This window comes from Thrips palmi, unplaced genomic scaffold, assembly GCF_012932325.1.
Source record: "Thrips palmi isolate BJ-2018 unplaced genomic scaffold, TpBJ-2018v1 HiC_scaffold_7, whole genome shotgun sequence".
NCBI lineage: Eukaryota > Metazoa > Arthropoda > Insecta > Thysanoptera > Thripidae > Thrips > Thrips palmi.
The window spans coordinates 6,045,348-6,062,534 of NW_023144634.1; the positions used below are offsets into that span (position 1 = coordinate 6,045,348).

The 17,187-nt window shown below is 48.7% G+C and overlaps 1 protein-coding gene across 1 annotated transcript in view; it reads left to right on the top strand.

Annotated features, from left to right (window-relative positions):
* The window catches only part of LOC117652873, a 48,931-nt gene extending 31,910 nt beyond the window's left edge, over positions 1-17,021 (top strand). The window contains 18 exon segments of the mRNA XM_034398050.1: positions 8,295-8,489; positions 8,587-8,729; positions 8,809-8,947; positions 9,024-9,899; positions 9,901-11,064; positions 11,502-11,684; positions 11,771-12,062; positions 12,246-12,487; positions 12,570-12,711; positions 12,787-12,947; positions 13,432-13,491; positions 13,993-14,354; positions 14,443-14,716; positions 14,798-14,977; positions 15,064-15,257; positions 15,368-15,558; positions 15,641-15,805; positions 15,880-17,021. Coding sequence (XP_034253941.1) covers positions 8,295-8,489; positions 8,587-8,729; positions 8,809-8,947; positions 9,024-9,899; positions 9,901-11,064; positions 11,502-11,684; positions 11,771-12,062; positions 12,246-12,487; positions 12,570-12,711; positions 12,787-12,947; positions 13,432-13,491; positions 13,993-14,354; positions 14,443-14,716; positions 14,798-14,977; positions 15,064-15,257; positions 15,368-15,558; positions 15,641-15,805; positions 15,880-15,902 — 4,986 coding nt within the window. The 3' untranslated portion in view covers positions 15,903-17,021.
* Positions 17,022-17,187: the final 166 nt, after the last annotated feature.

Genomic DNA, 17,187 nt, shown 5'->3' on the forward strand with positions numbered 1-17,187 from the left:
TTAGCTACAAATTAAAAAAAAAACGATAATTTTTTTTTCTTGAGTGCACTGGGTTATGCATTCCCTGTCGGTAGGGTCTTGGATTGGGAACGGGTTGTCCCACACTTATCTTGGCGTGTCCTCTGGAGACGCGATCGGGTCGTTGGCAAAGAGAGAAAAAACAAAAACAATACGGGAAACGGCTACCTGTGCGGCGCGCAGTCCGGGCGTGGGAAGGCGGGCGGCATTGTGGGGCGGGGCGGGGCGGCCGAGTGCATCTGTGTGTGAATCGGCTTATCAGCGACCTTATCACGACCGACGCACTGCATAGTGTAGTGCCCGCACAACAACACGGCTCGAATCCTTGGCCGATGATTGGCGAAAGCAACGCAGTGACGCTCTGTCTCTCTCGCACCCGTTACGGCCAGTGCGAGAGAGGCAGAGCACTGTTTCTGCAGACGACAACTTGGCTAGCCATTGTATCGCAATCACTCGGCGGGGAATTTCTCCTTGCGAGTCGCTTCGGCATGCGGACCCGTCTTTAGATTCAATTTAGAATCAGTTTTTGTTCTTGTTGGGTCTCCCCGACACGAATTTCTAATCCCATTCAGCCAGAGAAAGGTTTTAAAGTGGCGGGTAGTCCCGGGACTTTGCACTGTGAGAATGTGGGTCGTCACGCTGATGACAATTCCAAGGGTAATTTGCCTCTCAAGGATGTGTCATCGAACTAGTTGATGATTTTGTTGTGTGGTGACTCGGTGTGGAGTTGCCCGTTGATGATTGCTTGCTCGGGAACCGTATCTACTCGTTGTTTTAAGTCTCTGACCCCTGACCTACATGGCCTGTGAATTAAAATCAAGTTTCGTCTGTTTCAAAAAAAGAAGAAATGAGAGTAGAGAAGTACACTGCAAGGACCCGGGCGAGGGGGGATGGGTGTGGGAATCAATCAAGAGTGCTTCTCTGTCGCACTCACGGGCCGTGCCGCAGGGGTGCGAGCGAGACAGAGCGACGGAATGACGACTCTTCGGAGTCGCTGGGCGACGGCGGCGCCCCGGCCTAGGCAGGCCAAGGGGCCCGACGCGGGGAGCGAGATTTAATCGACGCACCTGGTGTACCTGGGCGCGGCGCGGCGCGGGGCCGCTGGGTCGGATCCCTCCCGGGCACTTCCCTGTGCTTCCTGCCTGCCCTGCAGAGTCGTTTTCGTCGCTCCGTCTCTCTCGCACTCACAGGGGACGCCCAATGAGTGCGAGAGAGACAGACTCTCTGCCTCACTCGGCCCTACACCGTGTGCCGCGTGCTTTTGCCCGTCATTGTCAATCTATTTATTCGTTTTACCGCGCCGCATTGTTCCTGTGTTGCTCTGTGATCATTAGGCAGGGACTCTTTGCTCTGCTTTTCAACGCGTCTCGCCGCCACTCATCACAGTGCAGTGGGCACGTCCCGTTCGGGAAGCTTTTCAGTCCCATCCCTCCTCTTCCTGCCCCCTCCCCCTCCCCTCACCCGCGGCGAGCTGTAGCGCGTTATGGGGCCGAAGAGGCGCCCTTATGCACCTTATGAATATTAACACCCGGCAGGGCATGCCCGCTGCCGCCCGCTGCGCAGCGAGTAGAGCACACTGCCATGGCTTCCGCCGTGCGCGAACTCAAGGTACACCGTGAAAACGTGCCTTCACTTTTGGGGCGAAGTCTCAAATGGCATTTCCGCATCACTGTGGAAAATTATGGCAGTGTCTCTAAAATGATGGCAGTATCTCAAATTGACGTAGCCCTGTACTGATCGCATGGGTGTGACAGCAGAGTCGTCCATTACTTTGATGAGATGCGCGTACGGGGAAATTGGTAGCCTTGGAACTGTCATCATCGGAGAGACGGTTAGTAGAATTTTCGCAGTGTGTTACACAGCCGAGAAAAGAAGGTTGGATTGTTATTTTTCCCGTCTCTGGCTGCCGGTGTACGGTGCGCCGCGGCGGTTCCGCTTGAGACGGGTTGACACGGCCAGAAATCGTGTTTGGAGCGCGACGTCTCATGGTCTGGGCTTGTAATGGCGGTGCTTTGGCTGCGTGTCGCGTGAGTGTAGCGCCCCGGTGAGGAGAGGGGGAGGGGGGGGGCAACGAACCTGCGCTACCGCAAGCTAAGTGTTCCAAACAAGGACTAGAAGAAAGAAGGGAGGAAAAGGCAGTGGTGGCGCGGTGACGTCGGAATGACGAGTAAGTAGCGCGGCGCGGAGCAGCGCGGCAAAAACGAGCCCCGGGCGACGCCGGCCGACGCCGGCCTGCCTAGCCTGGACGGCTTGCCGCGCGGCCGGCCAACCAAACAGCGATCAGCACTGGAAAAATTTCACGAAATCTGGTTTGACGCGAAATCCTGCGGAATATCGACGAAATCCCTACCTTTGAAGAATGCCGAGCACAAAAAGATTTCGAGTGGTTGCCCCCTTTGAAAACATGGGACGATTTCATCGCGGATGGATGAAATTTTCATCGAAGCTCCCATACTTTGGGTGTGACTACAAAGTCATCGACAAGGGTGATGCCATTCTTGTTGAGAGAAAATCAGCATTGAAAATCGGCAAGCCAAATTTTTTTTTACAGTGGGCGGGGAGAATGAGAAAAAGTGGAAGGGAGACGGGACGGACGGACGGCAGAGATTTGCCGCGCGTCATTTGGTGCGCACGGGGCACATCGCGCGGGGCGGGGCGGGGCGGGGCGTGGTGAGGCGGGGTAGTGGCTGAAGCACGGAAAAGCACCATCCGGGGTTGTAGAATAGTGGATCGGTTTGATTTTGCGCCTGAAATAAGATCAGGAATGAACTACAACAATTGTAATTCATAAAAGAAAAGGTTTTATGCAATATACTTTTGTTGGGAATTAAAGCGAAATGGTCCCCAAGAAAGATGTGTTGGTTCTAAAAGAGTCCACCGCTGAATCCACGGCACGCCGGGTGTGCTTGGCTTTTTGTACAACAAAACAGAATCCGATGAGGGGGAAAAACGGAGAAAAACGTTCGGGAAAAAAAAAGGCGTCGGTCGGTGATGACTGTGTCCGCGCGGTGTGATACTAATTCCAGTGATCGGGGCACCACTCTGCTGGAGCGGCGGAGACACGTTGACGTCCTGGAGCCTCGCTGGAGCCTCGCCGGAGCCCACGCCCATGCCGGGAGACTGATTCCGAGACTCGTTTTTCGTCGCTCTGTCTCTCTCGCACCCGTCCGGGACGCCCCACGAGTGCGAGAGAGACTCTCGGCCCAGACGGAGGCTCTGGCACAAGGTGACCATGGGCAGGGCCTGCTAGGAGGCAGCAGCGTGACTCCCTGACACTCCGTGCCGCGGAATAAGTACACTGTATACGCCCTGGCTCTACCAGTGAAGGCTCTGCCGTCGGTTTGAATGTTCGAACGGGAAAAAAGCGCGACCCACCCGCTGCCAATCGGAAGGCGCCATTGCCAACACCCGATTTTTTTTTCCACAATTACATTTTACTTTTTGCCCCTCTTAAAACGCTTGACTTGAGGTGCCCCGGCCCGTTTCTTCTCTCCGTCCTTGTTCCCTTGTTCGCCTCCGTCTCCTCCTCTTGCTGGAAAAAAAATGGTCCCTGCCGCTGTAAGGTGCTGAAGTACTACTTTCTGTGCGGTGTTTTCTGGTCCTGGCGAACAGGTTCCGCCGCGACTATCCCCTCCCCGGCCGCCCCCGGCCCTCCCTCGGCGCGCTGGAATGACACTGGAACGGGACAGGGCCGGACAGGGCAAACCTGCCACACGCCCTCCCCCGCACGGCCTGCCCGCCCGCCGCAGCCTCCAGTGCACTCCGACAGCCTAAACTGGTTTTGGCGGGGCGGGGCTCGGCGCTGGCGAGCTGGCAGCGACCGGAGAGGAGAGGAGACCCACCCCTGCAGCCCGAAGCCGCAGCGCCACTGCGAGCCGCTCGTGGTCAAAAGCACGCTCCAGCTAGGGTCCTACGCTCCAGCCCGAGTGAAGCGTCCTTGCGGTGTGGTGGCAGAGTGCAGGCCACTGTTTCGCCTCGCCGATATGTGTGTGTGTGTGTGAGTGTGTACACAGCACGCGTGCGAGCGAAAGTCTCTCTCTCACGACAGCCCAGCCCGATGAAAGCAACACGGACTCAATCACCAATTTCACCCCATTTCTCTGTGCGCCTCGTCGGGGCACGCACGCGCTAGCGTCCGTCTCTCTCGCACGCGTGCGGGGCGCGTGGAGAGAGACAGAGAGAGGCGAAAACGACTCGCAGTGTGCATCGTGGCGCACGTGGCCTGCTCGGTGGCGGCCGTGACGAGGAGGAGAGCCGACGCCGCCGATCGACGACCACGTCGTTTTTGGCAGTGTGGCGTTCCGCTGCCGTGGCCGTTACGTCCGTCACGTTGACGTCGGATGTCAGCGCCGTGGCGCGCACAGTGGGCCAGAAGCCTGTGCAGGCGGACAGAACTCTAGTCGCGTTTTGAGCCCCAGAGTCGCTAAATGGGACTCGAAACGAACGTGTGACCCCACCAATGGATTGCTCTCCGAACGAGGAATCCATTGGTGGGGTCACACGTTCGTTTCGAGGCCTGTTTAGCGACGTTGGAGCTCAAAACGCGTCTGGAGTTTTGGCCGCCTCCACCGGTCTTCTGGCCCACTGTGGCGTGGCGTGGCCATCGGCGTGGCGCCGCGGATCTGGCCCTTTGTGCCACGCCGGGAACGACGAAAATAGGGAATGAAAAGAGGATCTCGCCAGGCCTGGCCGTCGGCGCCGCGTCGTTTAAGGACGGCCCCTCAGGACGTTCCCGCTCGAAGCACACTGGAAGGAAGTCCCCGCGGCGCGCCTCCAGTGTCGCGTCAGGCCAAGCCTTAGGCCAGGCCCCCGCATCGCAGCATCGCAGGCCCGTGGGGTCAAATGCGCATGACCCGAGTATTTCCCGCAGGGCGTGGGGCGAGGCACACTCGCAGGCGGACCGCAGTGGGCCAGAAGACCGGTGGAGGCGGCCAAAACTCTAGACGCGTTTTGAGCTTCAGAGTCGCTAAATGGGACTCGAAACGAACGAGTGACCCCACCAATGGATTGCTCTCCGAACGAGGAAAACGTTGGTGGGGTCACGCGTTCGATTCGAGTCCCATTTAGCGACTCTGGAGCTCAAAACGCGTCTGGAGTTTTGTCCGCCTCCACCGGTCTTCTGGCCCACTGTGCCGGTCCCTCGCGAGTCTGGGGCCCTGTCGTCGTGCACCGGGGTCCTTGGCGCTGCCGCCGCCGTCGTTCCCGCGCTGTGAGCCGTGTCCTTGGCTGCCGACCGCGTCGGGATATTACGACAAAATATGCCATGAGAATCGAAAACGACCCAGATCCCGTCGCCACCGGCCATTGCACACGGCGTGTCTGAGACACTGTCTGGCGTGCCTGCTGGGAGACTGGCTGACTGTCAATCGCAGTGGGGGCGCCGTGCCGCGCCGCGCGGGTACACTGTATCAGCGACGCTGGAGCGCCTGTGAAGTCGGGGGTAGGCAGTACCGCCACGCATGGCCGCCTCGCTGGCCTGCCTACCCCCACGGCGTCAAGGACCCCCTTAAGCATGGACACACTTCTTCTAGGTCTCAGGATGGCACATTGAAGCGCCCTTTCTGACGCTCAGACGTTAGATTTCCTGTCAATTTCTCATGTGGTATGATTCGCGCCCAAGCCGTCTTTTTTTAGGCACGAAGTAGCCTTTTTTTTTTTTTTTTTGCGCGCGCGCGGAAGCAAATTGACTGGGGGCTGCCGTGCGCGCGCCGCGCGGCCCGCGGTCTTGCGCCACCGAGTCACGCCACTCGAATCGGAACGGCAATGTGAATGTGATGGCGCGAGGCCCGAATCGCAATAACGCGCCGCGGCGCACGCCGTCATATGCATGCCCGTTATTTGCACGCGTGGCGTTTTGTTTCGTGCGAATAACGCTGCCTCTCCCCCTGTCTCCCTGCTTCGCGCTCCGCCTTTGTCGACTGTCGTTTCATTTCGGTCAAGGGTGTCAACCTTTGCACTCGCAGTGGCGGCCCGGCGAAAGGTTGGCGTGTGCGGGTTTGCGAGGCTGCGGGGCTGCGGGGGCGTGATTGAGATTGGGATTGAAATCGAAAACCCCTTTCGCCTCTCGCTGTGGCGGTGCGTGGCGGTGCACGCCGCTCAAAGGTAGACAAGTTTTTGCCTTTTTTCCGACCTTCGGCAGACCAATGTTCCTAGAGCCGTTGTCCGCGGCTCTCTCTCGCTCTCACTCACTCGTAAGGCTTCCCACATGGGTGCGAGAGAGACAGAGCGACGAAAAGCACTATCGAAATCAATCTGCAGGCCTGTCTCTGTGGGACTTCCCTGCGGGTGCGAGAGAGACAGGCGCTGAATCGGTCAGTTTTCGGCAAAACGCGAGGCTTCGACGACGCGGCCACGGCGCTCGTTAGACAGAGAGAGGGGGGGGGGGGGGGGGTGATTGGCAGGCCGGCGATCGGCGACTGCAGGCTGCCGAGGGGGGAGGGAGAGAGAGAGAAGAGAGAGAGAGAGAGAGAGAGAGAGAGAGAGAGAGAGAGAGAGAGAGAGAGAGGCAGGCGCCGCCCCGTCGCGGAGGTGTCGCTGAACAATGGGAGCGTTACTCCTGCCGCGGAAGAAGAAAAAGGAGGTGTGGGAGTTTCCTCGACAACAACAACACACGTGTTGATTGGCATGCAGGTCGGGTTGCGCAACAACTGCTACCCGTGTTGTTGCAGCCTCCCCCTCCCCTCCCCCTCGCGCGTTTTCGGAGATTGACTCGTTTTGAGTGCGCGGACGGGACTGCGAACCTTGAGTCGCCCCGCCCGCCGTGACGCCCAGAGAGGACTCTGGCGAATCTCGCTGTGGAGCGGGCCGCACTGCAATGCACTGCAATGTAATGAGAAAGTCGTGTCGCTCGCCGAGATAATCGCGGGGGAGGCCGCGGCGCCGCGGCAGCGACTGATCGCTCTGTCCCTCTCGCACTCGCGGGGCGCTCCGTACAGGCGCGAGAGAGAGAGAGCGGGAGAGGCGACTCTCGGAATCAGTCTGCAGCAGACTGATGATTCCAAAGCGTTGCTCTGTCTCTCTCGCACCCTCGGGGCACGCCCCGCGAGTGCGAGAGGGACAGAAGAAAAGCGACGAGCCGCGTGACGAGCGCGGACCGGCAGAGCGCCGCCTGCGCCGCCCCGCGAGCCCTAGCGCAAATGGAGTGCACTTGCTATCGGCACTCGCCACTGTTAATTAGCAGTGTGGAAATCGCGGGTGGGACCCGACCCTCTCGCCGGCTTCTCTCGTGCGGGCCTTACAGTGTAGCGCTCAGGCAACCCGCACGGCCGGCCAAGCGCCTCACAGTGGACCAGGAGGCGGTCAAAATCCCGGACGCGTTTTGAGCTCCAGCGTCGCGAACTGGGACTCGAACCGTGTGACCCCACCAATCCATTGGTGGGGTCACACGTCCGGTTCGAGTCCCATTTAGCGACGCTGGAGCTCAAAACGCGTTAGAGTTTTGGCCGCCTCCTCGGTCTTCTAGCCCACTGTACGCCTTGGGGTCGGCAAACTTCGGGAGTAGTCCCAGTTCCAGGTGAACTGGTGGCAAGGCACGCTTCAGAGCGCAGCCGCGCCACCCTCGCCCCCATGCATGACCCAGGTGAACCTAACCTAACCTGCGCGCATGGCGGCGCTTTGCGGCGCCACGCTGGCCGCGCAGTCGCTTTCACTGAAGGGCTTGTCTGGCCGGCGTGGCTGGCGCGGCTTGGCGCTAGCAGCTAGCTTCTGGGCTGGGGCTGGGCTCGCTCCGAGAGTCGTCTTCGTCGTGCTGACTCTCTCGCACTCGACGGGCCTCGCCTGTTGGTGCGAGAGAGACTCTCGGAATCGGCGTGCAGGGCGCTTCCCGCCGGCCGCGCGTCGCTTCGGTCCCTTCGCTTTACGTAAGTGGAGTACCTACGGTACCTGCGGCCGCCTGGCCGGGCCGCCTGGCCGCCTACACGGCGCGCAAACCACTACACTGCCCCCCTCTCCCCCTCCCCTCCCCCGCCCCGGCCCGGCCCGCTGCTGGGGCCAGTGACACTACGAGGGAATGCCCGCCCGCCGCTGCTTTGACCTACGTTCTATGTTGAACACGCTGACTGTTGCTTTTGTCCATTGGTGCTTGTTTCAAGCATGGCTGACGCCTTTTCCGTGTTGATAACAATTTTTAATAGTCTTAACAGATGCTCATTTTGCAGAAGTTTATTTTGATTTGTATGTTTTGCACCTGACTTGGCCGCGCGGCGCGCTAGGATGTGCTGTTTTCGTCCGAATCATCTTTCTCGTTTCTGATAAATTTTGTGTCGTCTTTTTTGCAGCACGACTCAGCCATGGATTACATTCCAACGAGGATGACGAAGGTCTCAACGCCCAAGCCAGCGGCGAACCCTCTGCAGTTCGTCAAGGTGGGGCCCTGCGACCTCTTCAAATCAGCTCAAGAAACCCTGAAGAAGGTGGAGGAAGTGAAGAAGATGAAGAGGGAGGTCCGGGATGAAGCCGAGGAGTGGCAGTCTGTAAGTCATCTACCTACTAAGCTGGGTGATAAAAATTTAGTGGATGATCATGACCTTTTCTTGGGCACTGTAACTTACCGCAATATTTATTTTCCAGAATTTAGACAATTGGAAGTGCAGTCGAAGGAAGAGGGTGGAGCATATAATCGACAGAGTTGTAGAAGTAAAGAAATTTGAACTGGAAGAGCATGAACGCAACAGGAGAAAGGCAAAAACATTCAGTGAAATGATGGAAGAAAGGTATGTCATGTGTTATTGTGTGTTTACGTGTTATTTAAAGACTTGGGGCAAGTGTAATAATTTAAAAAATTGGTTCCAGGACATCGAGGGGGAGAAAAATGAGTCTCCTTGTCCACAAGGATGACGATTCAAACGATCTGAGTGATCTTGGAATTGGCACAAGTAGTGACAAAAGTAGTGTGAGTGAAGATTTTACAAATGATGACAACCACAGCATGGTAAGTTTCTGTCTGTCTTTTGTTCTCCTTTTTTCTTTTTTTCTTTTATCTTAAGATTCAATTTTTGTTTTTACAGGATGATGGAGATGTGTCACTAAAAAGCCACTACCATGACCAAAATGGTAACAGCAAACAAAACGGTGCAAGAGGCAAGGTTGCAACTAATGGGCATGATGATGATACATCAACCAATGCAACAATCTCTTCGCCAGAACCAGAGGAATACACATATGACAGAGCCATTCAAGGCTACATGAATTTTACAGAAACTAGAGTCAAGTCAAGAAATGTGACCCATGCTTCTAGGTCAGAAACTGAAATAGTCGAAGATGGTCCGATGGAAAAATCCACTAAACCATCACCTCAAAAGCGTTCGCCTGCTACAGGTCCTAAATCACGAAAGGATTCAGTAAATGTAGAAGAAGATATTGCTGACATGGAAAGACTACAGTCAAGGAAGTTCAGTGGGTCATCTAGTGATTTACAATCCTCTGAAAAGAAGCTCAATGTTCCTAAAGTGGACATTCTTAAGAGGAAGGAACTTTTTGAGAGATCTGAATCCTGTGACGCAAATGAGCAGTTTAAAATTGCTCCAAGAGCTGCCGGAGACCTTGTTAACTCAAAGAGCATTCGTGATCGTATGTCTCATCTTGGGAAACAAAAGAGTGAGGAAATTGTAGACAAACCTAAACAAGCGAAACAACTTTCAAGTGAAATTTCAGTCAAGGACAGATTATCTTTGCTTGAAAGACAAAAATCAACAGATAGTCAAATCAAAGTGACCAGTAGCTCCAAATTAAATACTCTTGCTTCCTCAGGAGATGGCTCAGCATCTACCCCTCCCACTATCAAAGATCGTCTCAGTTGTTTGGAACAAGTATCATCACAAGATAGATCGTCTAAAATTTCTTCAGAAATAACTCCAACCTCCTATCAAAGAACGTTTGTCTGAGCTGGAGGCACCCAGAGAAATTCCCAAGAAAGTTATGCCAGACAGAGATCCTTCTTTCCGAGATAAATTGGCAAACTTCCGCAGCACAGAAGTAGATTTAAACTCATCAGAAGTTTCTAAATCTGTAAATAATACTGTTGTGGATTCATCAGTCAGATTTGTAAGCCCTGATAATGAGGAATTTTACTGTAAGCGACCATTTCATAGGTCGTTAGACAGTTTGGATGTTGATTCCTCAAGTGTCGTAAGCAATGAGCCCTATGAAAGAGTTCAAAGCTTAGAAGATCTTGACAGCTGTGGACCAAGCAGAAATTATCCTGCCTCTGCTTCTTCCAATGAAAACCTAGTTCTGTCATCCCATAGTGGGGACACAGACCGTGAAGACAGTGGTATCCACACTGCAGATGTTTCGTGTTCTGTCAGTCAGGCAGATGAACCTGCAGACCTTGGTGATATTAATATGCCTTGCAGCAACATGTTTTCGGAAAATGGTGGTGCTTATGGTGCAGAAAATGAACAAAATATGGAATACGCTCCACCAACAATTGTGAGCCAGCTTGCAAAGATCAATATAACTGAGACTGTCCCTTTTGAAAATGTCTCAAACCATTCAGAAGTTGTAAGTCCAGAAAAAAATTACTCTTCACACTCACAGGTGTTGGTTGACTCAACTAATTCATATTCATCCTCAAAGTCTAGTGTTGCTTCTTCTAAAATATATTCTGGCCAGCACTCCTCTCTTCCAACAATTCATGAAGTTTCTCATGACTGCTCCCCTGTGGTGTTTGTCTCTGACACTGAATCTGAAACATATATTAGTTGTACAGAGTCTCTTTTTCCTAATACAGTCAAAACAGACTCTCTTGAAGCTGAAAATATCTTTGCGTGTACCAGTGACTCAGAAACTGAACAACTAATTTCTCAGTCTGCGGTGGTGGTGCCAGACAAAGTTGATGTGGCTGTTGTTGCTGCTTCATCTGGAGAAACTTGCATGCTTAATGATAACCCGAGTGAAGTTTTCATTTCACCTTCACATTTTGCTGCTGCGGATCAATCTTCCTTGGAACAGTGTTCAGAGGACAAGGATACTGACATGACAGATGTCTTGGTGTTGGTGGCGTCAGAGAATTCACATGGCACTGGCCATAGACCCAGCATAGAGAAGGTTAGCAAACAGCATGAAAAAATGTGATTGCCTCCCAAAATTTTTTATTCAAAATGTAATTTATGTTAATTGAGACGGAAGCAAAAACTTAAGTTAAAGTAGGTTTCTTATCTTGGAAATGAGGTCCTTTGGTCAAACATGTGACCTATCCATTATTACAAAGTCAAAGATTTCACTGTTCTTCTTAAGTGGCTCATTTGTACTTACCCATTTCTATTTCAAATTTTAATTCTAACATAATTTTTTACTTAACTTAAATTTTGAATGCATGATCTATTGCACTAACATCCTATAGGTATGTCATGGGCACCTTGCACTTGCTTGATCTAACACAATAGATACTAATTTGCAATTTAAATGTAGCATTTGAAAATGTATCTCAGATTTTCTCTCAACAGCTAATTTTGTTTGCTCTAAACTGAAAAATTCGTTTTCAGGGGTCTAAAGTGTATAGTCATGGTGTGAATTCAAGAGACTCCTTCATCGATCGAGATTTGTCCTCAGTCACATCAGGTGACACTGATGCTGATGTTAGTTCCTTTCTTGATCAAGCGTTACTTGAAGAGGACATGAAAATGTCACCACCACAAACTCAGCAACCATCTGCTGCTAAGCTTGATGTAAGTATACCATCTTTACAATGTTGGTGTTTCTATACAGCTCACTGCTAGATCTGTTTATTTTATACCTTCTTGCTGGGTTTCAGGTGCAGACCAATGAGGTCAGTGTTGTTCCCCTTCAACTCTCTTTTCCTCTGGGCACTTCTACATCTGCTGAACCTCCAAAAGAGAAGCCGCCTCCACCCCCTGTTGAACTTAGTGATGATGAGGAAAATGTTGATCATCAAAAGAACAATTCATTATGTTCCGCTCGCAATAATAATTCAAAAAGCAACCTTGGTCGCCTGGACTCTACCAAGAGGATTAAAAAGGATATGCGCCGCAAAAGGTCTGACTTCTTGGGCATAGAGGGAAGCAACGACAGCTATCTTGATTGCGGTGAGTAGCATTATGACAAGGGTCAAACAGAATCCCCTCCCATTTCATATATTTAATATTTTAATTTTTAAAAGATTAAAAGATGAAACTATGACTTTGTAATATTTTTTCTGATACATTTGAAAACCTTTGTGAATGTGTTTTGCTTGACAATCTGCTTCAATGGCCTCTGATTGTTAACAGAATTGAATGTGGCTCCCCCACCTGATATGACATCATTCTTGCAAGAAGAGCGTCGCCTAGAACAAGAACTATACCGTCAAATGCAGCCAACCCTGTATCCTGAGTCTGACCATGGTTCCAATCAGGGAGAAAGCAGGGATTCAGGTGTTGAGTTGGACAATCATTTGCATTCACACAACCCGCACACTGACTACAGTCATGAGGTTCAGTCATGCGACAATCACAGTCGTCAGAACAGTGAGGTAATTGAGGCTTCTGTCTATCACCCATCTTGTACCAGAATTTTAATTTGAAGTTCTAACAAATTTTCTCTGAACTTTGTAGACCTTTGGAAACGCAAGTTCCACTTCCGAGGAAGATGAAATAATTAAAAAGGAAAGAGAAATAATTGAAATGCTGGAGAAAGAGGAGCAATGGCGATATGGTACTAACACTATTCTGTCTCCCAGTGATCACCACCAAGTCGGTAAGTACTGGAGCCTCATCTTGCACAGTGCTTGTTTATTGTCTCAAGGTGATATGACTCTTTATTTGTTTCAAGGTGAAAAACTAGCAGCAAAATTGAGAGAATTGGAACAAGAAAAGATGCGGCTGGAGTGGGAGCGAGCTGAGGAGTCTCGTAAAGTAGCTGCAGAGCAGGCTGCTCGTCAGGAAGACCAGAGGCGAATTAGACTTAAGGAGCAGCATCTGAGACAGCAAGAGGTATAAACAATCTCTCTTTTTTTTTTCAGCCATTTTGTTCTCAGAATAGTTACACCTTTTTAAAATATTTTCTTTGTGTGGTTTTTTACTTTTAAGTAACATGTCATTTATAAGGGTGTTTTCCTTTTTTTTTTTTTTTTTTTTGTGGTCAACTTAGTTTTGATGGTTTGTGTGGGTTAGAGTAGCTACTGAGAACCATGCTATGACTGGTTTACTAAACGTGCTTCGTTTCTGATATCAATCACCTGTTCTGTGGTGGTGTTCTTTAGCTTTTGTTTATGACCTTAGAGGTCAAGTCCTGTAAATATATCTTATCCTTTAGGCCTCATTTTTAACCCTGCGCATTTTATACATATATTAATTTTTTTAAATTAATTACAACAGTATTTAGATTACTTATTCATATTTTCTAATATTGCTTGGTTCGGCATCACATGTGCTTTATGGCATATCATGTACATATGGCGTGTTCCATTATTTACAGAGTAGGCACGCTGGTGGTGCAGGTGCACCATTCGACTGCGACCCATCAGACATGACTCCGGTGAGGGTCTTTTATTACCACCAATCAATATTTTCTGCCATTCACTCCATTCTCTCTCTCCCTCACTCCTCCTGCTCCCGCCACCACCCCTCACCCCTCCTCTACCATCCCTACATTTCTCTGATCTATTTTTTTGGGCAGAGTTTTAGGTTCCTATTTTTCCTCTCAGATTCCATCTTCTGCGTGTTATTTTTGGCAGATCAGAACCTTAATTTAGACCTTCATATAGTTGTAGTTTCATGTTTTGCTACAATTTACAATATGCTTGCCTTTGCAAACTGACTTGCTGTTTGTGGCTTTATTATTACTTCTATTCTTAGAATGCTTTTATACTTATTTCTTTTCTTTTTGTGCCTCCAGTAAGATGTACATAGATCAGATAATTGTTTCTTAGTGTAATTTCTTCAAACTTCTCTTCTAAAATCTCCTTGTTTGTAATGCATGGTAACAGGAATAGTCAAGTAAAATTCTATGTCTATTTTGTTTTGTTTTTGTTTTAAGGAGGCTCTTCGTGAGGAGCAAGAGAGATTAAAACAAGAGCAAGCCGAGCTCAACAGGCAGAGAGAAATATTTGCTGCCAACCAAGTGAATAACCGCCAAAGCTGGGACTCATCATCTTCAACAGCGCACCGGTCATTGCAAGATGTTTCAGGGTCTCCTCTCATAGGAAGTCACAGCCAACTCAATGTGCCTGTCAATAATGCCCCTTTAAATTATCGGCTGTCATTACCTGACCTGCAACAATCAGATTTAGCTGTTCAGTCTATGGCTGCACATCATCATAGACCACCACCTCCTATTCCTCCTGCAAAGCCCCTCTCAGTTATCAGCCAGGAAAGACACAGTGATAATGGTCTCTCAAGGTAAGGCTGTCAGAAATTAGGCAACACACTCATGAACTTTATGTGTCACATTTTTTTAAAAGTTATTATTTATAATAATTGTTTTCAGGCAAGAGCATTTACAGTCATCAGCGGATTCATTAGCCCTCTCGTCAGAATCCCAACACAGTCGATTTAATTCTGTGGGACTACCTTCTGTGCCAATGGCAGTCTCTCCAACATCATCCACAGGAAGTCAACAGATGACTCGTCAGACACTTCATGCCTTAAGTGCTGCCCCCAGAAGTAAAATCATTGCCACTGATACTTGGGTGCAAGCCAAGAGAAAACCAGAAAGCCAACGTAATAATAATCGTGATCACTACCAACACTGGCTCATTCAGGTATAAACTATGGTCACACTTACCACCTGAGAGCTATTTTCTCATAAATGCATTGTTTTAATTTTTCTCAAATATTTACAGGAAGCTGAGCAAAGGCGCATTACAGAGCAACACCAGCGAAATGCTGTGTCTCGCAAGTCCTTGCCACCTAATGTGCCACAGACTCAACACAACCCACCCAAAGCAAACACCACAGTTCAGCCTCAAACGGCGCAAGGTTGGCAGTACCCTCATACTCACCATCAGCATACTGTTCATCAAGTCAGTATTCTTAAATTATTTTTCTTACATGTTTACTTAGCTCTCTTTCAACAAAATTTTCATTTAAATGTTCAATTTTTTTGCAGTTGCCACATCAGCATCAGCATCCTCACCAACCCCACCCTCATCCTCACATGCAACATTCCCATGTTCCAATTCAGACATCAGCACCACCTGTACCTCCGCCGCCAAGGCAAGAAAAGCCCTTACCTGATGCCATCATTCAAACACTTACTCAACGTGTGCAAAACAGAGCAAACATGAATGACACTAACCGAAGGTAAATGACAATCGTTTCAGCTCAATTCTGCTCTTATGTATAGAGAAGTTGTAGTATTTTTTACTTAAACTAAAGCATTTACTGAGAGATTTTTTTTTCTCCCTTTCCAGACTTGATAACAGCCCAGCACGTGAGAGCCGTTCAGTGAACCTAATTGCATCAAACAACATGAATAACAACAATATGAGTAATATCAATATTAGTCACAGTCACACCAATGGAAGCTATGCTGCAAACTCACAAGAGAAAATGTTGAGTGTTAGTGGTAAGAAGAAGTGTTCTCACTGCAATGAGGAGTTAGGTATGTAAATGACATGCAAATTTTTGTGTTTATTCTATGTTTATTTCAGAAAGAGCCATAATTGTTTCGTCTTATCTTTTAGGTCGAGGAGCAGCTATGATAATTGAAAGTTTACGTCTGTTTTACCACATGGACTGCTTTAAATGCTGTGTGTGCCATGTTCAACTTGGGGATGGACTCATGGGCACTGATGTCCGGGTTCGCAACCACAAGCTACATTGTCACAATTGTTATTCCAGTGATGATGGTAAGTTAGATTCCAAGTTTAGACAGAATTAATATCAATGAGAATTTACTTAATGTTATTTTGTTCTGTTTCAGGAGTAAAATTTAGCTGTGTTTAAGGTTTTTTTTTCCTCATTATGCTGTAAACAAACATCTATTAGTCAGAGTCTGCAAAGGCTCCTTCTTGTACTTAAGTAACCTGTAAATCTTTGTGATCTAGTTGCGTCGACAAGACCAAAACATAATTATGTATGTGTTTATAATGCTAAGAAGACATTGTAGGAGGTCAATCATAGCCAAGGTGACTAAAACTGAGAAGTACACGATACATGTCCTTCATGTAGTTGTAGTATGTATGTATTGTATTTAACTCTTAAATTTCTTTCTAAGAACTGTAAAAAAAATTAAAAATAATGATTAAGTGTTTAAGATTTTGCACTTTTTGTTTTGTTGAAGTGCATGTACATATTACCGGTAGGCTCAAATATTATGTAGCCACTAGCCACTTATCTGTGACTTTACCAACTCATTATTGGCATGTACTAAATTTCCTAACTGTGTTTGTAATTATTGTGAATAGGTATGTGTATAAAATGTGTAAATATATATTGTAACATATAGTTGTATTGTTAAATGTATCAAGTCAACCTACCACACGACCAACAAACCCCAGACTTGTGTTTAATATGTAGTAGAATTACATAGTTCGTATAAAAATTGCCAAAGTTGGTAAACTTGCTCCGATAACTCTTGTAAAAATTATGAATAAAATGATGGAGAAATGTGTTATGTCTGTTAAAGGTATATAGCTTTATTTATGTCTCGAAATTAACAGAAATAGAAAGTACTGGAATGACTTGCAATGTTGTTTTTTGTTTGTTACTTTCTTCCTGACTTCCTGCAAGGAGAGGAACTGTGTGTTTGTACTGTATGTATAGCTTTAAAGCCTATGACAATCTGGTTCATTTGTAATTTGATTCTGGCTGCCACGGTCCTAATGTTATTCATCAAATATGTTGTTGATTTTTTTTTTGTGAACCAGGATGATGTTTTAAGTCAAAGCCTTATTTCTTTTCTTTTCTTGCTAATCTGTAAATGTAGTAACACAGTTCCATTCGAGCAATCCATTCAAGAGGAGTTTGTTGTACGCAAGTTGTAATATGTGCTATGGGCTTATGTCATGCATACTGCTCTTTGTAGTTTTGTAACAATAAAGAGTATTCTTGGTTCATTTTAAAGTTGTTTCCCTTATTTCCTTTCTTTTTTGTCTCAAAAAATGGTCGCCTACCTCTGATTGACGTCTAGGAAGGCAAAGAGGCTGAGGACAATGTGTTACCTCCCTACACGGCACAATGCATTCCAATGCATTCCTACACTGTGCATTCTCATAGTATTCCAGTTTTT